General features: G+C 43.0%; 1 protein-coding gene across 1 annotated transcript in view; it reads right to left on the bottom strand.

Moving 5' to 3' along the window:
- aoc1 (amine oxidase copper containing 1) overlaps positions 1-22,735 on the bottom strand; it is a 52,927-nt gene extending 30,192 nt beyond the window's left edge. Inside the window, exons 1-4 of the mRNA XM_015955055.3 lie at positions 22,478-22,735; positions 3,897-5,435; positions 1,392-1,680; positions 1,108-1,240 (exon numbers count right to left, since the gene is read on the bottom strand). Of these exons, the coding sequence (XP_015810541.1) occupies positions 1,108-1,240; positions 1,392-1,680; positions 3,897-5,433 (1,959 nt within the window). The 5' untranslated portion in view covers positions 5,434-5,435; positions 22,478-22,735. The remainder of the gene's footprint in view (positions 1-1,107; positions 1,241-1,391; positions 1,681-3,896; positions 5,436-22,477) is intronic.
- Positions 22,736-23,027: the final 292 nt, after the last annotated feature.

Here is a 23,027-nt window from a genome sequence, read left to right as displayed (position 1 = left end):
TCAGTCTGTGGTTATCCACTCTGCTGTGGTCTGTTGGGGTGCAGGCAGCTAGTTCACAAAGCTAACTTGGTTCTGAGCTGCCCACTGGATTCAGTTGAGGAGACGTGTGAAAGGAGGATTCGTGGGAAAATGACCTCCATCTTTAAGAAAAACCATCCCACCCACAGCATTCCACTGTGGAGACCAAGGACAGCTTCCTTCAGAGTCGGACTGAGACATCCCAGAAGTAAAACAGAACACTACCATAGGCCATTGATCCCCTCTGCAGTAAGCGTGTAGAAGTCCTCAGTTTAACTGGTACTGGCATTATCCTGGTACACAGTAACACCAATGCAATACTCAGTATGTGTTCAATACTGGAGGTATATTACTGTGTCCCTTACAGAACACTGCCTAGTTCTCGAAACACACGTTTTCTTTTTATTTGTTGTTTTTAGTGATTAAAGGTTACAATACTAGCTCACTGCCCTTGTGTGTTAACCTGTAACCTTGTTATTATTTTTCATCTTCCTTTTCTCTAAGTGAATGTGCTGCTGTAGCAAGTGAATTTCCCTACTGAGGGATCATTCTGTTCTATTCTATTTAGTGTCTTGTCTCCCACTCTGTTAATTAGTCTGACTTGCCCGTTGGTTACTATTGGTATAACACACACCTGCTCCATGACATTCCTTGCACCTCCCTGCTGTATTGATACCCGGTTCAGTTGTTTTGTTGGTTCCTTTGTGTTTTCATCCTTGCAATTACGTCTAGTAAAATGTATGTTTGATCCTTGATGTGCTTGTTTGTGTGATAAAATACTAAGTTTACTTACCTGGCTGCTTCCTGGATTGCTTGTGTTTGGGTCTTACCCCAACAAAAACTTTATGACATAATCATAATATGAAATTGTCATTTAAAACATTTAATATCTATAATTGGTTTGTCTTTGTCTGGTAGTGACATTTGTTTGCTGATTTGAACCATTAAAGGGTGACAGGAAACTTATAAGGGAAATACTTTTTCACAGCTCTGTATCTGTATTGCCCATTCCATGAATACTTCACAAGTAGCTAACCCAATTCAAGGCAAACAATTCAAAATAAGACTGTTAGATTATCAATCCCTAACCTGGTTGCTTATATCTTCATTGTTGCGGATGTAGTCCTCAAATGAGACCACGGGCTCCCAGGGGTCATTCTGAGTGTAAATGCTGCTGCTTGTGGCTTCACTGTCTTTATGACGTGTCACAGCCAGGGGATATCTGAAGGAAACAGTCAGGTGTCAGTCAGTCTTTTTAAAAGTAAACATAAAAAGCTGCTAATGACATTTACTAATCCCAGAGTTAAGTGGTCATTTTAAACACAATCTTCCCCATCTGAAACCAGTACCAAATACTCAAGATGCAAATGTACCTGGCCCAACTGATGCCAACTTCTTCTTTCCAGCCTTTGGGGAGGACGCTGTGGGCATGTGAATTAAACTGAATCCGATAACCCCTCTGGTGTCCCCATTTATTTTTATCATTAGGATTGTAAAAGTGCAGATATCGAGGAAACTTTTTCCCAAAGCGGAAGGCAGCAGATCGCTCAGTCTTGTGCTCGTTGCGTTGGAGTTTGGACTGGACGATGAAATTCTGCTTGCTCCATGGATTTGTGAAGTTGACATATTTCAGATCCAGCGTCTCAAAGCTGTTCTCTCGACCTGTGTCACAAAGAGTTTAAACATATTACTGTGATATGATAAGATATCGCTAATTGCAATGAGCAGTTCTTCATTACTTTCACTGATGGATATAAAATATAAGTTTAGGCTGAATGAGACACCATTGTCCTCAAATGGTTCACCTTAACTGAACCTTAACTCTCATGAGGAAACACATGAATAGCAACATATTAGCGAGTTTTTATGATATTTTACCTGTAATCTGGTATGGCTGATTCATTTCCAACACATAGTCTAGACACCAACACGTGGCTACTAACTGCTTGATTTAAATGAGCTACAGTGCACAGCTGCCCAGGGACAGACTGACAGAAGTGAGGCTGCTGCATACAGGCACCACCTGTGTTCAGACCTGGAACCTTCTGATTACTGGACAACCTGCTCTACCTCCTGAGCTTCTGCTGTCCCTAACGGGGCAAGCACATAACTCCTGCCACCACCACCCTAGAATGTCTGATTTTGTTGGCAAAAAGTCATGAACCACTTGGCAGATTGTTTTCAAACTTTTAAGAAAGCAATCACTGCACATTAGGGCCTGCACGACTTTATTTTTTTTAAAGTCGACAGTCAAGTAATGAAAGTCGAGTCGACTTCGACTAGTCGTTGATGACGTCATATGCCGGAAGCGGCGGCGGGGGGGGGGGGTGTCGGTCGGTAGGTTCGCTGGAGTTTTTGACAATTAAAATTGCGCCCACATTTTCAAAGTTAACACATCTCTTTTAACAACGGTAGTTTCTGCATCCTACTTCAGTCCTCTCCCACCTCCCCCTGCGCAGCAGCCGCAAACTCACCGATGTGCCTGCAGCCTTTCCTGCTGCTCTAAACATTAAAATAATTATTTCATTTTCTGTTCCTCACTTCTGATTACCTTCAATGGTGTCTGTTTGTTGCAACTTGCAACCACCAGGTACAAAAACGAACTTGTTTTTATTTGACTATTTTTCTGTCCTGTCTGTTTATTGCCTTCCTGCATCTCCTCTCAATCCTAAAGAAAAACTGCTACCTGGGTTCATTTATATTCACCTTATGAGTTACCTTTGAACTGCAGTTCTAAAAGATCTACCGACCGCAAAAACAGCGGAGCGCTCGCTGTTTGGCGGCCGTATCAGTGATCAGTGCGTCGGAGGACAAGGTGATGCGCGCAGCGCCCCGCTCCACAGCATGCAGCGAAACGCATCAGGCGCAAATAAAAGACAGAAAACATTAAAGGAAATGAACTGACATGAACGATCGCGTGTTAAATTAGTTTTTGAGGTGGCGACACCTGATTGTTACTGTGGCCGTGCTCAGGAGGCAGATCTACCGACCGCAAAAACAGCGGAGCGCTCCCTGCTTGCCGGCCGGCTACAACGGGACCGTTTTTGCTGCGGAGTTCATGCCGGAGCGGAGTGGAGATAGTGGAAACTTGGGGGTGTCACCGGAGGACAACAGGTGATGCGCCTCGCTCCGCAGCAGCGAAATGCATCAGGCACAAATAACAGACAGAAAACATGAAAGGAAATGAGCCGACATGAACGATCGCGTGTTTAATTTGTTTTTGAGTTGGTGACACCTGATTTGGCGGTGCTCAGGACGCAATGTCTGGAGCGCACGTCAATGATCAGAGCTTTGCATGCGCAAACTGGTTAAGATTAGGATGGGGGTGAGGGGAAGGTTAAATTGCAAAAGGGAAAAGCTCACAGGTTAAATGTCCGTTTTACCGCCGGTGTCAGTACCGCACAGCGCGTCGCCTCCGCCTCGATCCAGACGCGCAGGGGCTCATCACCTGCTGTCCGAGGACTGCATCTTGTCAGTCATTATCACGTGACAGCGACTAGTTGATGACAGGCATAAAAAGTCACTACAGAGCCGTGAAGTCGACTAGTCGACTAGTCGACTATTTCGTACAACCCCTACTGCACATACCTTATGCAATTACCCTGGATTCAAGATGGCTGCCACACCTAATGGGCAATAGCAAACACGAAAATTGCTATGGTAGGGTCACAGATACTAAGCAGCAATCTGAACTTCTGATTTTGTAAGATCATGCATAATCATTACATCAACTCCATAAGTTCTCAACATAAAAGTATGTTTATTAAAGGCTACTGGCCCTTTACTTTTATCTAGGAGCCATGGCTGGATGTAATCTGATACCAAAATCTAAAACTTAGATATGGATCTAAAACACAAAACTGTATCAAAACACTTACCAGCAATATCCAGGTCCACTTTGTAATGAATAAGGTGTGTGTGCAGGTTGCCCAGCACATAGTTGTATACCTTTGTGCCATAGTCAAGTCCCTGAGGTGTAAAGAATGTGGCATGGATATATCCAGTAGCACTAACCTTTACCTCTACAACTCCATTCTGGTAGAATAGGAAGTCCCAAATGTAATCATAGTTGTAAACTGTTGAGGTTGTTCTCATTACCAGTACAGTATTCTCTAAGCCGCCAAAGAAGTTGTATCCTCCCTGAAAATTTGAATTGAAATGTCTTCTCAGGGGCATTGCAGTGGTCATCTCAAAAATACAGAGAGCATTTTTGTGAAGCACAGGTTTGTCTGTGTCAAAGAAGTGATGAAGGTCAATAAATGTGGCAATCTCAGGACAGTCAATACCAGGTGCCAGCTCATAAGTGGAGCTGCCCATCGCCCATCCTGCATCTATGTATTTTGTTTGCATAGCAGCAGGAGTATCACCAGAATAGAAGGCGATCGCTTCTTGGAGGCTGATCTCATAGGCAATTCTTTCTCCGTTAAAACGCAAATCAAAGACTTGGAGGCCAGCTGATGAGCGGACTCTGTAGGCAAAGGACCAGCCAAAATATTCCACAAAGTTGTGATTGATGTGATAGCGATGCCCCTGAGGCTCAACAAGCTTTGGCCCATGAATATTAGTGGGTGTGTTGCTTTGACCCCGCGGTACATAGGTAGAGTACAGGTCATTATCATCATGAACAGGCAACTGGAACTTCTCTACTTCTCCTGATTCATACTTGTCTATCAGTTCCTCAACACTGTCAAAGTACATGCTGTTGTACCAGACTTTCTCAACAGTCCACTTGTCTGGATCCAAATCCTGATGATTGATCAGCACCTCAAATCCAATCGGATGAATGAAATAACCCTCCACAAACTTCTGCAGCATGATCCATGTCCTCCTCTGACCTGGAGCCAATCCACGGGGTGCAATGTCTGAGAACGTCAGGCAGCGGTTAGTACAGTTAGTGTAGGAAAAGCCTCCAGTGCTCTCATAAATAAGCTTTTGAGCTTTAGTTGCGATCTCCTCCAGCTTATTTTCAAGATGAGCGTACTCTACATTAGTGATTGGTCGTGACTCAAAGAGAACAGGTTTGCTCCCTTTGAATGTCTTGACCTCATGATAGTTTGGGAATGGTATGGGACCCACAATGTACTCAGTAATGTTGGGCTTAATTTGGTTCCCAAACATAATAACCACACGAGCTTGTCGGGGGGGTTTGGCATGCCCACGGTCCAGAGCTCTCAGAGCTTCATGTTTCCTTGGCAGGTGAAGTTCCATCAACAAGATGCTGTTCTTCTTCAGGGATTTACTTCGAGCATCAGTGAGCTTCATCTCTGGGATTTCATGTAGATAAGCCCGGACAGCTTTCATCTCACTCACTGTAAGGTCAGCAAACATGGGGGCACCATGATGAGCGTATTCTCTAGATTTGGAAGCACTAGAGCCAGCCAAGCAGATCAGCTGCAGCACAAAGATAAGCTTCATGGCTGGAATAAAATGAAAAAAAAAATTACATTCAGTTAATAGACAATAACATATCTTATGAATGTCTTTTGATCGTCAATACACCCCAATACTAACAGTTAAAACATCAAACATTTTATTACTAATGACCCATATTTTATTTAGTTTTAAAATTTCAAAATGTTTTTACAATGCCAATCCTTTCAGCTGTTTGACCTTTTACTCTGTAGGGTCAACTTTAACCTAGACACTTAAATCCAAAAATAAAGCAGTCACAAGTCGATTTTACTACTGAGTGCCTTTGTGTAAGAACTGTGTTCTATAAATAAAGCAGTCTTGTCTTGTCAAGTTTTTTAGCTGTATTTATTTAACCCAGCTTCTCGAAACCTTTTATCATTTTTCTAAAATCACAGGTTAAAGTTAAGGTACGACTTGGGATTTTCAGAAAAATTCATAATAATTATATTGGGAAGAGATTGGAGCAACGGCCACCCCTTGCTTCATTTCAGGCCTTGTCCTGACAGAACCATAGGTCCTATAAAAATGAGAAGCATCCTGGTGTAAAGCTGATAGATATTCCTACATTTTGAGCCATAACACATAAATGTACTCCAAAACTTGTACCATTCGTTGGTTTGAGAATGTTTAAATTTAAAACATGTTTCTTCCTACTCTAAGTTCATGTGACCTTGAGTGGAGCTGAACATTTCTTTATAGACGAAAATCTTCAATCAAATTTCTGCAACAACCACATATTTTAGAGTGCACTAATTAATTTATCAAAAGCAATATGGCTGTTATGTCAGTGTTACATCCAACAGTTTTGCCCGGATGCCTGGAAGGCCCCGCCGTGTGATTACAGCTCTGTTTTCAGTGGATGCATGTTTCAGGACCTTGGACAGCTCTGTGCTAGAGCCTTGACGGACCGCGGCTGTGAGTTGTTACGCTAATGAGGACGCCAACAAAAGAGAGTTCATGAGAAGAGCAAAGGAGGAGACGAGAGCTGAGGAGCGAGAGAAACAGAGAGCGAGGATCTGAGAGAAAATGAAAGTTCCTGCACTTGGAGATGGACCTGATCAAACAGATGAGGATGGAGAGATGAACCTGAGACGCTGGAGTTGAGAGACGACCTAGAAACCTGATGGATCTCCAATGCTGATCCCTGAGCTGAACGGGAAGCCTGCTGCTTCCCGTGTGTGGTTATGACACCCCAGAGGAAAGCTTCTGGCCGATGAGTTGGGATTATGGTTTTTAGACGGTCTCTGAGTAAACTGGTGCTGTGTGTGGTATTTGCCACCAGACTAAAGCTCTCCATAAATATCAAGTAAACAGATGTCCTTGTGTGGAAGCTGCTGACTAGAATTCAAGCCCTTCTTGTGTGCTGTCCCTGCTGGGAACTGGGAGAGTAAATAAGGAGAAGTCCTAGGCAGAGTCGGGAGTTGTTTTTTTTTTTTTTTTTTTTTTGTAAACCCTTTGGAGTAATCTCCTGAAAAGGAGTTTGGCCCTCTGATTTGAAGGGGATGTTTGATCCCTCTCTCGTGGGGGTTTTAGATGACACGCTGGGATTCGAGGCCATGCATCCTCCTTCTCTTTGTTTGTGTAAATAGCTCTTTTTGTTCTCTTCAGCTCCTGTGGGTTGATTTCTGTTATTAATTAAAATACTGTTCATTGTTTACTGAATGTTTTGACCCTTCCCCTGAGCTTCAGGGATATTTTTGGTTATTTTTGTCACCCAATGCTATTGCAGGAGATCATCCAGTAGAGCTTATAAAAATAAAAAGCTGTTTAAATAACCTTAACTGCCTCACCTTTTGTTATGTTTCGACCCCATACCCTCCTTGACATGGGGGGGTTGTAACAGTCAGCTTCAAGGGAATGTCTTTGTTTAAGCTGTAGGTATTACGGTTCTTTTGCTACGAGCCTCAAAAGCAGGAGTGAGCCAGATTTTCATCTACTGGGATCCATTAAAAACAAAAGGTTGTGGTCGGGACAGCAGCAGTCTTTGCTTCATATCTCCTAAAAAAGTCAATTTAGGCACCCTAAAATTTACAGATTACCATCCAAGATTTCTGCCACTAACAGTTTTCAAATTGTTGGATAAGATGTAATACTTTTTGAATGGGAATGAGAAGTTTGAGATCTCTGACCTGACATCTGCCTACCTACATGTAGTTGGTCATTAGGTGTGAATGTAAACGATGTAAAGATGGAAGGCCTCTCCTTAAACCAGTCATGAATTATTTGTCTGTCTGTCTCTGTGGCTCCCTTATTTTGTATTTCCCCGTCTCCCTCAATAATTTCCCTGTCTCTGTCTCTCTGACTCCCTCCCTCAAACATTTCCTAGCATTTCATCACAAATTTAAAGTTTTTTTTATTTTATTTTAGTTATTTGATATAAACACAACCTGATCTGATTAGCACATCCTGACAGATTGTACAGTGGTTAAGGAGCGAGGCTTTAACCCTAGAGGGCTGGGTTCAAATCCAACCTGAGATAAGAGGTAAAGAAATTACATTTTTTCTTGACTAAAATTTCTCCTTAAACCACATAACTTCAATCACTATCTGTCTATCCGTCTGTCTATGTGAAGTGGTCTTGCACATGTTCATCCTGAGCCTTCGGTTGGAGCAGGTGCCCATCCTGTGGAAGATCTCCTGTGTGGTTCCAGTTCCCAAAACATCCCATCCCAGGGAACCAGACCACCACAGACCTATTGCCTTGACCTCCAATCTGATGAAGACTATGGAGAGTCTCATCCTCACCTATCTACGGGGTGACCCCGGAAATAGACCCATTGCAATTTACATATGAACCAAACATGGGGGTGGAGGAAGCACTCATCTACCTGCAGCACCGGGCCCTGTCTCTGACTGGGATTCAAAACAGCGCTGTGAGAATCTTGTTCTTCAACTTCTAAAGTGCCTTCAACACCATCCAGCCGTGTCTACTGCGGCAAAAGATGAGGGGTGCAGGAGTACAGGTCAGTCATCATGGACGTTGTGGACTGGCATGAGCATAACGACCTTCGCTTGAACACCAGTTAAAGGAAATTGTTATTCACTTGCAGAGAAACACTCCTCCTCACTCACCAGTAAACATCCAGGGAGCTGATATGGAGGTGGTGGATACCTTTAAGGACCTGGATGTTCACCTGAACAGCAAACTGAACTGGTCCAACAAAATAGTTGCTCTGTACAAGAAGGGCCAAAGGTGCCTCCAACTCCTGAGGAGGCTGAGGTCCTTCGGAATTAATTCCCAGCTGCTAAAATCCTTTTATCACTCTGTGGTTGGATCTGTTATCCACTCTGCTGGTCTGTTGGGGTGCAGGCAGCTCTGACCTAGACCAGAAGAGACTGAACAAGCTAGTTCACAAAGCTAGCTCGGTTCTCAGCTGCCTACTGGATTCAGTTGAGGAGACGTGTGAAAGAAGGATGCTGGGGAAGATGTCCTCCATCTTTAAAAATAACCCTCCCATCCACAGCATTCCACTGTGGAGACAATGGACAGCTCCTTCAGAGGCAGACTCAAGCCCCCGCAATGCGGCTCAAAAAATGAGGCCAACCCGGAAGTACCAAAAATTGCAGTTCCACCCTCATCCGCTAGGGGCTGGTGTCAGAAGCGAGCAAATTCTCATTGACACCCATGTTAAAAATACCAATTTCACAGCAGAAATAAACATGTTTACAGCCTGGTACCAAAACATGTTTTTTGTTTAAATGATCTAGTTTACACTCATGACAACTCTGAGGGGGGTGAATTTTTTTCTCACTCTTCTGTTTAAGTGTATTAAAAGCCTAAAAGTCTGAATAATTAATAGCATCAGACCCACGGGACCACAGAGCTAGCTCCGTGGAAAGGCCTCGGTAGAGCCTCAGTCTGGCCTGGAAACTGCTCCGGGATTTTGAGTCTCTGTGTTTGTGTATTCTTTTTTGGATAGTATTTGTGCAATTGTTGGACAAAATGACTTGCTGTGGTATTAATTGCACTAATAGAGCGTCCAAGGAGTCTCCACTTCATTTTTTTCGGCAAGTAAAATTATATTTATGTATTTTAGGTCACTGCCGAGCTGAGCTTAGATTTTAACATGTACTGTTTAACCATGAAATTTAAATGTAATAGGGTAAAACCCAGTGCATTTAACATAATGCTGCACTTTAGAAAATGGGTTGAAATATAACATGTTGGTGGAGCTGGGTTCCGACTATCGGCTTGTCGAGCTCTCGGGAGACCGATGTTTTCCACCCGGTTCTCTACTCCCAGCAGCTCGGCGCATCTCTGTCTGATCGCGGCTTCTGTCTGCTGCGCGGGCTGACGGCTTGTGGAGCTCTGGGATGGAAACCTTTCCACCCGGTTCTCCCCAGCGGCAGCTCTGCGCATCTCAGATCGCAGCGTTGCTTGTCTGCTGTGTGGCTGCCGGCTTGTGGAGGTCTCGGAGACCTCTGTGTTCCACCCGGTTTTACCCAGCGGTCAGCCCGGCGTATCTCTGACTCAGAGGCTCTGGTGTTGTGCACAGTTAACTCCGGTTGTAGCTAGGTTGCTACCTCCGTTAGCTTAGCTCCCACCTCCACATTAGCTTTGGGTTAGCTTCAGGTTAGCTAGTAGCTACTTGTAGCTAGTTCGACCGGGTGTGGTCAGTTGATCCCAGCCTTACAGCCCCACCCTCAGCTCCACCTCTCTTTCCTTTTGTGGAATTGTCTGGGCTTGACGGAACTTGTGACACATTGTTATTGGAGCCTATGGAAATGAATTGTCCAGTATTTATATGTCGATGGGCAGACTGAGACATCCCAAAAGTAAAACAGAATGCTACCATAGGTCATTCATCCCCTCTGCAGTAAGAGTGTAGACCTCATCAGCTTAACTGGTACTGGCATCATCCTTGTACATAATAACACCAATGTAATACTCAGTATCTGTTCATTGCTCATGCAGTACCAGATTTACATAGTATGTCTGAGTCCCTTACAGAATGCTGCATTGTTCTGGAACACGGTTAGTTGCATTAACCCGGTTCCGCAAGGCCATGTAAACACCAGCAAAAACCTGGTTTTGCTCATAACTGAGTTTTAAAAAACCAGGTTATTACCCCTGGGGTAACCCTGCTCAGCGCTGCTCACTGTCAGCCCACACATAAGGTGGACAGCGAGCTGAAGATGTGGAGAGGGGCTTGGAGCGCGTCCCAGAACCAGAACCATGCAGGAAGAGTCCTCCCACTGAAGCGAGTGTTTTCCAAACACTGTCTCTCAGAGAGACTTGTCACTTAGAAAATGTTCCCTGATTATGAAACTTTGGCTGAATAGCGCTTGTTCCTGTCTCCAATGTGGCGACACATCCATCAGCCTGTCTGAGGAAAAGTCCAGAATCCAGAAATATCCCCTTCAGCTCAGAAAGCTCCCATAGAGACATCTGACTAAGCACAAGCTATGTAATCGGGATATTAGAAGTTCCATGTCTACAGGGGTAACTCTTTCCTTGTGCATGCAAATGAGTTATTGTAGATTTTTCAGAAACTCAAATATTGGCCTTAACCTGATCAAAACCCAAATACTGGCTGTGTGTAAACTTAGTCAATGTAAACAATTTAAATATTAAAGGCCTCTCCCTATATCAGTTATGGATCATCTGTCTGTCTCTTTGCCTCCCTCTTTTGTCTCCTCTATACTGTGATAAATAATATATGCTTTTAGTTTCTGCAACTTAATTCAATTCAAGTTTATTTATAAAGTGCCAAATCACGACAAGACTCATCTCAAGACACTTCACATAATAAACATTCCATTACATGTCAGGTCATTTAGCCAATCAGAAAAAAGTTTATAATATAAGGAACCCGGCAAATTGCATCAAGTCACTGACTAGTGTCAGTGACTTTACACCAATCCTCATACTAAGCAAGCATAAAGCGACAGTGGAGAGGAAAACTCCTTTTTAACAGGAAGAAACCTCCAGAGGATCCTGGCTCAGTATAAGCAGCCATACTCCATGACTCACTGGGGATCGAGAAGACAGAGCAGACACACACACACACACACACACACACACACACACACACACACACACACACACACACACACACACACACACACACACACACACACACACACACACACACACACACACACACACACTTGAGAGCTAGAGGTGTATCAAATGTCCCACAGGCACGTTTTAATTATATATTTATAATTAATGTAAAATTGTTTAAATTTCATTTAGGTGGGCCAAATCGTTAATTTCTTGTCCAGAGTGTTACAACCCAAGGGGTAAACGCGCACACCTTCCTGTCTGCTTACCACATTACTGCTGTTCAGCTCTGTTATTTTCCTCTCAGGTTCAGCTCAATGCAGCGAAGCCTGCTGCTCCACCCAGCTGCTCCCCATCAAGCTAATCAGCTGCAGCTGCTACTTAAGGAAATGCTGAACTCTTTTTCAAGGAGGGTTTGTGGAGTCGAATGGAAGTTGAAAGAGAGAGTAAAGAAGTGAAGTAGAGGAGTTGGTTGAGAGCTCAGGTGTTGGATTAGTCTCCTTTTGAGTATTTGGAGACTTCATTCAACTTAGCTGCTTTTGTTTAGTCTGTTTGGCATTTTATTACACTTAGTTAAACTGATAGCCTTCATCTTTGGTGTGTTCTTGCTGTGTTGAGTTTCAAATTCCATCTTTTGTCACGATCAGAACTCAGAAGACCCATGATGATGCCAAACACATTAAGAGTTAAATAAAAAGTCTTTATTAGATGTGGCGTTACCAGAAGTCTGAGGTGGGAATTGTCAAATGCCTGAAGTCCAGTGTCAAGTACCCACAGTCAGTGATGTTCAGGGGTGCCATGTCAGCTGCTGGTGTTGGTCCACTGTGTTTTATAAACGGCAGGGTCAGTGCAGCTAGCAATCAGGAGATGTTGGAGCACTTCATGCTTCCATCTGCTGAAAAAGCTTTATGGAGATGAAGATTTCATTTTTCAGCACAACCTGGCACCTGCTCACAGTGCCAAAACCACTGGTAAATGGTTTACTGACCATGGTATTACTGTGCTCAATTGGCTTGCCAACTCTCCTGACCTGAACCCCATAGAGAATCTGTGGGATATTGTGAAGAGAAAGTTGAGAGACGCAAGACCCAACACTCTGGCTGAGCTTAAGGCCGCTATCGAAGCATCCTGGGCCTCCATAACACCTCAGCAGTGTCACAGGCTGATTGCCTCCATGCCACGTCACATTAAAGCAGTCATTTCTGCAAAAGGATTCCCGAATCCTGACCAAGTATTGAGTGCATAACTGAACATAAGTATTTGAAGGTTGATTTTTTTTAATTAAAAACACTTTTCTTTTATTGGTCGGATGAAATATGCTAATTTTTTTAGATAGGAATTTTGGGTTTTCATGAGCTGTATGTCAAAATCTTCAATATTAGAAACAATAAAACGCTTGAACTACTTCAGTTGTGTGTAATGAATCTAATATATATGAAAGTCTAATGTTTATCAGTACAGTACAGAAAATAATGGACTTTATCACAATATGCTAATTTTTTGAGAAGGACCTGTATATATCATCTACATTTTAGAAACTCAATGGTTAACAGAGTGTTTTAGCTAGGTTTTAGCTCCATGGAGACCTGGAGCTCAAATGTCAAAATAACGTATTCATAAACCTGGTTGCTCACACCAGAATGAACACACTCACTTTAACTTTCGTCAGGCAAAATACAAACGAGTTAAGTTCAAGTTCACAAAAAAAAAAGAAATAAGTTTGAATAATCATTCAGGGAATGAGTTCGGGCACTATACTATTCAGAGATTTATTGGATGAAATATCAGTATACAGCAACCATGGTCAACAACACCACCGACTGCATTCTTCCTTCATACAATGTGAGTACAGTGGAATTTTATACTCGTCTTTTTGCATGGCTCTGCTACTATCACACTGGCTTATAGTCAAGCAACCAACTCATTGGTATAACAACGCTGCTCCCTGGTTATCTCAGCCACCTCTATCTAAAGCAATGACAATTGGGGTTGTCTCTGTTCTCCACATACCTGTTAGGGTGAACCAGGATTAACTGGATCAATGGAATTGACACCCTGTGGCTCCTCTTTGAAATAAACTGCCATGCAAGGCACCTTAGAGGAATGAGAACACCCTTATGGCTGCTCACAGTCAGCGCTGTAGTTCTTATGGCAATCAGTATCCTAATCTACTTAAGATGTTGTGCCTTGGCCCTCCAGAAGCAAGGTATGCTGGCTTGTTAAGTTTGGGTCAATTGTTCTCTGGGCACAGGGGGTCTTGTCCCTGCTGTACTAGTGTAATGTCGTGTTCGAGCTGGCCATCGTGCTCTGGTCCTTCTCCCTGGTTGGCGGCACACTCCAACTAAGAGCAAACCACCACAGTCTAGACCATGAAGTTGTCTGGACACAGCCTTTGGCTGTTCTGCAAGTTGTGCTGCTCAGAATTTTAAGAGTTATTGTCACAGAGATGTTTGTTCTAATAATTCACGCTGGCGCATCGAAGGCTGCAGTAAAGTGAATTTTTTACAGTTGCCTATCCCACCATTTATGGTAACAGAAATATCTTTTCAGACAAAATACACAGCACTCCCTCTGAGAATGCACTGTTGTCTGAATTCCTTCTCAGCCAGTGAAAAAAACTCAGCTTCTGTCGATGAATCACTGAGTACTTTGAAGCTTTTTCTCCACTCCTAATCACTTCCTTTTTTAACATCTTTTTAACATCACACCAATCTAGAATGTATGTATGTATGTGGATCATCATCGTCAGTGGTAGAGTCGTGTTGCTGTTAACCAGTCAGAGGAGAGATGTCCACATATCAGAAAATAAGACTCCACATCCTGTTGTCTGAACCTCAGCTGTGATGTGGCTTACTTCTATGGTGTTAATTGGGTCTCATTTGTTTTCCGCACACGCATGTGAAACATTGAGCACATTTGCACACTGTGAGAGAGCAAACTGTGTCTGCAAGTCTACAAGGATGTGCACAAGTAACAAACCTGGGTGGCATGTTGGCCTAGGAGCACATGGCAGACACAAACGTGCTGCAGAATTTTGACACTCTGGGGGCGTGGACTGTGGCTGCTCTGCCCTGACCTCTGATTGGTAGGTTCACTCCTCTCCCTACGTCCTCCCTCATTGGCCCATTGGCTTCCTCAGGGCTGTTCCAAACCTTTGTCTGTAAAAATCAAGTGTTCATGTTTATTTCTTAATGTTTATACATTTAAAACACTTTACTTTATTGAAATGTTAATGTTTAAATTACAAGTAAAAAATATATGAATTTGTTTCCAATGTGTTGTGGGATGACAGGAAGTTCTGTTTTATCCGAGAGGTCAGTGAAGTACACACGGCTAGGGGGGTCAGTGTTATTTTATCTAATGGGTGCTATCCGAGGAGTCGAATACTGACCTTTAAATGAACTCCAGGCTTTTAAATGAGCCGATTATTTGCTCCTCCCTCCTGCGCTGCTCCAAGTTGCAAATCAAGCGCTCCTACATTGTTGTGAACTGAATTACTTTGTTGTTATTTTTAACAGCGTTTCAGACCCCTTTCTTTACCTTTAAACCCAAAGCACCTAGCAAACAACATTTCTGAAAACTCTTAGCTACTTTCTGTAGAACGTTGTTGTCGATAATTTCTGCAGGTTAGAAGGAAGATTGGAAAAGTGAACGAAGTGCAGTAGGGAGCATCGACTCATCATGAACCTTCCTCTGTGGATCTCACTCGCTAAAACAGCCGTTTACAAGCTAACTCAAACTGTTAGACAAAGCAACCCCTATCTGAAGTGGATTTATATTTTATCAGAGATACAAATCACAGTTCAAATTATCTCTGAGCAACATGGTGCTGCTGTACGTACACACACACACACACACACCCAAAAAATGAACTCTGTCTATTGCTGCTTTTAATAAAGTGCATTTCGTTGTATCTACTTAATAAACTTGATTTTGGAAAGATTGGAAATGTGCTTGAGCAATTGTAATGTAATATAGTTAATTTCTGTTTCTACACAAAACCATTGAGCTGTCAACATAACATTATTGAATAAATTCAAAGAGTTTTGTCCCTCTGCTGATACCGTATTGCTCAACGTTATGAGCTGCCTGCCCAAACAAAGGCCAATACGCATGTTCACTGTCCATGTGCGAGGTGCATTGTGGGTAGCCGTTTTTTTTTTTTTTTTTTTTTTTTAAGTTGATTATTTCTGTTTTGGTGAGTTTTCATGTGTTTAGTTGGGGGTTTTACTACTAGGGTTGGGTTTTGTTGGATGTTGTAGTTAGTTTTTGGGTGTTATTTTTGGTTGGTGTTAATTTAGCACCGTGAGTAAGGGTTCCATTCTGAGTAATGGGACCGTAGTGCCATTCAGGTGTTTCATAAAGTAGTCAGTGACATTCTCAGGTGTGACGCTGCGCTACGGCTGAAATTCCAGCACCACACCTACAAAGTATTATTTTCATATATTACATATGTTTGCACTGAATAGCCCTTTTGACAGGCTTCGCAGTATTTTTTTATCAAACTAGGTCTGTGGGCTTAAGTTGGACTTTATAACCATAAGCGTGAAACTGTGAGCAAGTGTGCTGGCTCTTTTGTTTCCCTGTCCTGTTCACTTTCTCTCTCCCTTTCCTTACAAGTTTTTTTAATCGCAATTTTTATTTTTGGTCATTTAGAAAATATTTTAATCATTTTTGAAATATTTTTATACTTTACTTTTTTGTTTTTGTGAAGCGCCTCGTGATTTTTATCTGGAGAGGCGCTATAGAAAAGATCGTTGTAATCAGAATCAGAAGGTTTTATTAGCAGATGTGCGAGAACCACAACATTAGCAAACTGCTGGGGTACTTGGTGCAAAAAAGGAAGTTTAAGTTAAAGATGAGAAAATATAGGATGTAAGAACATTATCATAATAAAATAATGACATAAGTGGCAATACTTGGAGGAACGGCTGTTATGTACAAGTCTGTGTAGGCACTGATCAGAGTGGATGAGTTCAGGTGCGAACACAACACAGGCTCATGTGACTGGGACCAGGCAACTGGAGTGGGCCGGTCTAGGATTGTCATTCATGAGTCCGAAGGCAGAAGCGAAGAAACTGTTCCTGTGGTGAGAGGTTCTGGACTGAATGGATCTGAGCCTCTTGCCAGATGGGAGCGAGTCAAAGAGACTGTGTCCAGGGTGACATGGTCAGCTGCTATCTGACCTGCACGTCTCAAGGTCCTGGAGGAGCACAGGTCCTTTATGGAGGAGAGTTTGCAGTCAATGACCTTCTCAGCAGAGCGTACAACACGCTGCAGCTTTTTCTTGTCCCTGGTGGTGGCTCCAGCGTACTACACGATGAATGAAGAGGTGAGGATGACTCGATGACTGCCGTGCAGAATTGCCTCATCGACTGTGCTGATAGGTTGAAAATCTTCAGCTGCCTCAGGAAGTTTATCCTCTGCTGGGCCTTTTTATGATGGTGGTGATGGTGGGCTCCCACTGGAGGTCCTGGGTGATGGTGGTGCCCAGGAAGAGACATGAGTCCACCATCATGATGGGGGTGTCAGACAGGGTTATGGGGGGTTGTCCACAGAGATGAGTCTGATGACGGTGGTGTCATCTGCAAACTCGATTAGTTTGACAGAGTCGTGGTTGGAGGTGCAGCTGATCGTGCACAGGGAGAAGATCAGAGCGGAGAGTACACAGCCCTGAGGGGAACCGGTTCTTCTTTTCTTTTTCACAAGGAATCAGGGATTGTGTGTGTGTGTGTGTGTGTGTGTGTGTGTGTGTGTGTGTGTGTGATTATCTTGTTTCTGTTCTTTATTCATTTCTTTTTCTCTGATTGTGCCCTGTGCAATGTTATGACTGAATAAATAATAGATCAAATTAATGTTATTTAAAGATTGTCATAAATAATCGTGATACGTGTTGTCATAAATGTGCAGCCCTAGCTGCAACAAAAGCTGTTATGGTTTAGCAAATGGGTGCTGATGTTGAGTGCTTTTGTTCTCTACATGAGCAGTAAAAGTCTTTGCTCCCGTACATGATTCCTATCTAGTTTCTCCGTGGTCCTCAGCCCATTCCATTCAGAGGTCCACAGGAGTTTGGTTTTCTGCTTTTTCTTAATCAACCTCACATGATAAATTAATATGATTTAAATGTATTTTTATTTTTATGTTTCTGGTGATAGCCTAACCCTGCTGCTTTCTTATGCTTCAGGCTAATCTTTTCATTTTTATATAGCTTTTTTTTTGTATAGATATACCTTACTGCTAAACTGTTCAAACCAAACTCTGCATCTGGCACATTCTTTTCCAAGATACCAATCCTAGAACTGGTCCATTCTAACCCTGAATCCAAACTGGAGGCATCAGCAGTGTGGAACGGCAGCGGGATTGTTTACTCGTGTGTTTAGCGATGCATCAATCCACACCGGGAGAGTCTGAGCCACGGAGCAGCTATGCTGTACTCACTGTCCTTGTGAGATCTAAAAAATCCCTTGAGCCTTCATAGGTCATGCTTTGTTTATGCCATCTGCCATTAAACCAAAAAGAAGAAGAGGAGAAATGTCTGCCAACATGATCAGCCCTATAGACCAGTGATTACCAACTCCTTTTTCAGCACGTTTTAGTTGTTTCCCTAATCCAGCACACTTGATTCATCTGTTCAGGCTCTGCATAATCCTGAATAAAACCAGTTGTTTTGGGAAAACAGTAAAACGTGCTGGATACTGGCCCCTGAGGGAGGGAGTTGGGGATTGCTGCTACAGACATGATGGATTCTATCTGAAGCAGTGGCGTTCCACTGCTGTTCCGTGTGTTCCTGAATTTTAGTTCTTTTATTCTGTAGTCTGGGTAAGGTTGTCGCGTGCCCGTCCCATTTACCGGTTCCGTTAGAACTTATGAGACGGTGCATCCATCAGGGTTCGAGTGGGGGTGTCGGCGAGTTTAATCGTACTAGACCCGGGTTTGGACCACCTAATTAGAACCGTGTCTTTTATTTTAAAGGTGAAATGACTTGCACAAATAGCAATCCTCAGAGTACTCCACTTCTTTTAAACTCGTTACCTTTTGGTTAAGATACTAGAGAGAAGTCTGGAGGCAAGCCAAGCCTCTCAGCAATTGTTTGGATTATCCGGATTAATTGCGCCTCTAACAGCTTATGTGGGAGGTTGGTAACTATAAAATGATTTATGCTAGTTGATCAGGCTATCATAAGTTTATCAATTTATTTATTAATCCAACCTTCCAGCTGGTAGAGACTTTTTCAACCTGCAATCAGAGCCAAAAATAACCTCTAATATTTTGTTTTTATCGCCCTTAAGACAACTCGTTACTCGCAAGGAGGGGGGAGTTAAAACTCCGCTTATCTTAAGGTTTCTTTATATTATTTTATTATAAACTGCAAAGTAAGTCCTGATAATTCAGAGACCTGTGATCGACATGCTTACCTCTGTGCAATTTATGGCCAGGGCCCCAAACGTGAAGCTTTAGAGAAAACCTGAAAGAATCAGGATTATGTTTCTTTTTCAAAAAAGGTTTATTACAAAATCAAAAATACAAAAATGGGTAAATAAAAAACAACTGCTATCCCCCAAGGAGGAATTAGTTCAAAATGATTAAATAAGAATTAGTTTACACTAGCTCCTGTCTTCTGAGAATCTCCTCAAAAACTCTCTCTGGAATCTCTAAAAAAAAGTCCGCCTGTCATCCCCCATCCAGGTTTGGACGGGGGATGACCCCTCCAAATCTGCTCTGTCTCTTCTTGTCGCCTGCCCCAGCTCTCTCTCTCAATTTTTCTCTGCTGTTCAGAGCTGTTCTTATATACCCTTCCTGGACCAGCTTAAGGTCATGGGGTCATTTACCAGATACACACTTTGTAGCTCAACACAAAACATTTGGTGTCATTTTCACTACATGCAGCATTCTTCTTAACACAGGTCATTACATCATCTTTTGCAGTATTCTTCAGTTTCTCTCCAATGTTCCCGAGAGGGCTTCTGGATCTGATGGGCTTGTCTTCACTCTGTTCTCCTCCAATCCCATCTTTCCAAGCCAGGGGTGGATCCAGGGGTGGGGCCAGCCAGCCTGACCTTTTGCCTAGTTCTGTCCTCTTGTCCCTGTGACCCTTGTGTGACCCTTGTTTCTGACCACAGTTTTTTGACCTGCAGCCCAGCTCCTGTCCTTTGGCTGATTTTGCTCGCACAAGCCAGTCCAGTGTGGCTCACCTTTTGACCCCGTACTTGCCACCGTCTTTGGCATGTGGGGACTCGCAACAAGGTAATATAGTTTGCCAGATTATTATTCTGTGCATCACCACCCCAACTCACTTGGAGAGTGGGCTAGAATCAAGATCATATGAAACAAGTAAAAAAACATTTTAAAAATCAGTGTTGGGCAGTAGGTAGCAGAAATGCACAGATTTGTTGATGGGCCACCGCCATTGTGGTCCTAGCCCTCGCTTCTTATTTCTTACATTTTCCACACCACCAGGTTCACTCACCATCTAAACATCCTTCAAACAAAAGCCTAGAGTGCTTTTAAAGATACAGATTTGACTCCTATATCCACAGAAAGAACCCATTAATCGTTCCTAGCTGTGTGCACTTCACTGACCTCTCGGAATAAACAGAACTTCTTGTCATCCCATAACACATTAGAAAACAAATTAAAATATTTTTTTTACTTGTAATTAAAACATTAACATTTCAATTATGCAAACCGTGTTTTATCTGTTCAAACGTTAAGAAATAAACATGAACACAAGTTTTTGACAAAGGTTATTTACAGCCATCGTGGTGGTTGAGCAAGCCAATGGGCCAAATGAAAGACAGCGTAGGAGAGAAGTGAACCTACCAATCAGAGGACAGAGCAGATCAATCAATCAATCAATTTTATTTGTAGAGCACCTTCCGCAATGTTATCAGAAGCCCAAGGTGCTGATCAGCATCATAAAAACATTCTCAGTACCTGGGCATAAGAGCAAGATAAAAACATAAAATCATAAAATAACAAGCAAGCAATATTACAAACACAGAAAGGTAACGGAATGAGACTAATCAATTAAAAACAAATGGTGGACAAAATAAGATCAAGCATCCTGATCAAAAAGAAGTATTAAAAACCATAATGTCAGGGCAATTTAATGAACCCTAGCGCTGAAAAGCAATCAAATAAAAATGAGTCTTTAGATGAGACTTAAAGCCTGCCTAATGCTCAATGGCAATTCATTCCACAGAGTTGGAGCCAAAACAGAAAATGCACGATAACCCCTCGATCGATATTTCGACCGGGGGACCACCAGAAGTTCCTGCTCGGCTGAGCAAAGAGACCGAGATGGAACATACTTGTGCAAAAGTGCAGTGATGTAAGAAGGGGCCTGGAGGGCCTTATAAACAACAGTTAAGATCTTAAATTTAGCTTGATATTGCACCGGGAGCCAGTGCAGATCATCCAGCACTGGAGTAATTTGATCTCGGCATCTAGTACCTGTCAGGAGCCTAGCCATTGAGTTCTGCACAAATTGGAGCCGTGCAACCGTGCACTGGCCCAGACCGGCATACAGAGCATTACAGTAGTCCAGACGGGACAAAAGCATGCAACACAGACTCCAGATGAGCTCTGGACAACAGAGGCCTGATCCTGGATAGTCATTTCAGATTAAAAAAACAGGACCTCACCACCGTATTTATGTGGGTGTCAAGATTAAGTGAGGATTCATTTTTTATCCCCATATTACTATTTTCTTTTCATGGGGGTCAATGGGCCAAGGTCAATATCAGCACCTGAGCCATTTCTTCTGCCAGGACGAAGTATTATGACTTCCGTTTTGCTCTCATTTAGGTGCAAAAAATTAGAAGCCATCCAACATGAAGATCAGCCACAGTCTACACCCTCAAAGTGTCAAAATTCAGCCGAGCGAGCCAAACCTCCAATTGGGGAGGCAAAACCTCCCGTTGAGAGAGCAGAACCTCCCGTTGAGGGAGCAGAACCTCCCGTTGAGAAAGCAGAACCTTCCGTTGAGGGAGCAGAACCTCCCGTTGAGGAGGCAGAACCTCCCGTTGAGAAAGCAGAACCTCCCATTGAGGAGGCAGAACCTCCCGTTGAGGGAGCAGAGAGGCTGCAGCAGCACGTTTGTGTCTGCCGTGTGCTGTTAGGCCAACGCGCCACTCAGGTTTGTTACTTGTGCACATCCTTGTGGACTCGCAGACAGTTTGCTCTCTCACAGCGTACAATGTTCTCATGCGATTTCACCTGATACTTATAGCTTCCCTCACACATCAAGTTCAAGTGCTCAATGTTTCACGTGTGTGCGGAAACCATGTGCACAGATTTCGAGACCCAATAAAAACCATACACGTCTCGTTCCTAAAAATGGTTCACTGGTTTTTTTCTTCCCCATAGTACAACCTACAAAGCCTTGATTTCTTCTAGAGACCACTGCAAATGTATTGATTAAATGAGTGTTCAACTACTTTAAAGGTGAAATTGGGGCTTTAATTTAAGCTGGATCTTTCGGAAACAAGATCTGGGAACTGTCTTATTTTGAAAGGACCGTTCCGGTAACTGTCTGCTAGGTTCTGGCAACTCACACGACCAGGGTCCGATTTACGGGTGAGCTAAAGGGAGCCCAGCTCACCCCAAATGATCACAGGCTCCCCTGGAACCCCCAACACACCCTGGGGGAGCCTGAAAAAGATCCTGGTTCTACTTATATTACATTATCTATGTGGACTCTCCAGGGATTATTTTGACCCGAGAGGCCAGAGCTCTGATCGTTGACGCGCTCCAGACAGATGCGTCCTGAGCACGGCCACAGTAACATTATCAAAGTGTCGCCACCTCAAAAACAAACTTAACACGTGGCCGTTTATGTCTGCTCATATCCTTTCATGCTTTCTGTCTTTTATTTCACCTTACTGGCAAAGCTCCTCAAATGCACCTATTGTGCTTCTCAGATGTCACCATTAAAACATAATATTGTTATGATGACGTTCAGACATCTGAGAAATTAGTTTACCTTCTTTCCTTTCAGCTTCACATCAGGAAACGGATACATGCAGAGCTGTCTCTTACCTGAAAAGCTTTAAAAACAGATCAGTCTGGTCCGTTGGCCTCTGCGGCTTTGTGAGTGTCTCTCTGATGAGCACGAGTTAGAACACTGCAGCTTATTGTATAGCTATCTTCCTTCTGGGCTGTAAAGACTCTGATTGGCCTATAAATGTGAAGCAATACCCAGTGCTCTACCAGAAGGTCGGAGAGTAAGAGATTACAGACACATACTGCTGTGTGAGGCATAAAGATAATAAAATGCAAAGATATTTCGATTTAAAAAGGAGATTCTAACACAAGATAGAATTGTGAAAGAGAGTGACTCAATGTAAAGTTGAAGACATGTGGTACATGAGAAATCCAGAAATATGTTCCAACGTTGTGAATGAAAGCATCTGCGTGTTCTGAAATAGACACATTTAAAACAACATTCTGCTAAATCTTCTGGGTTTCTGGAGAGCAAACACTACCCAGCCCTTCTGCAACACATCTTCATGCTTACCTTCCTCACTTTCAGTAAGGGCTTGGTTTGTGAAAAGACTATATGTTTTGTTATTTCAGATTTGGTCAGAGA

This window comes from Nothobranchius furzeri, chromosome 7, assembly GCF_043380555.1.
Source record: "Nothobranchius furzeri strain GRZ-AD chromosome 7, NfurGRZ-RIMD1, whole genome shotgun sequence".
Classification (NCBI taxonomy): domain Eukaryota; kingdom Metazoa; phylum Chordata; class Actinopteri; order Cyprinodontiformes; family Nothobranchiidae; genus Nothobranchius; species Nothobranchius furzeri.
Note: the sequence above shows the minus strand (reverse complement) of the source record. Positions and strands in the feature narration are given on the sequence as shown.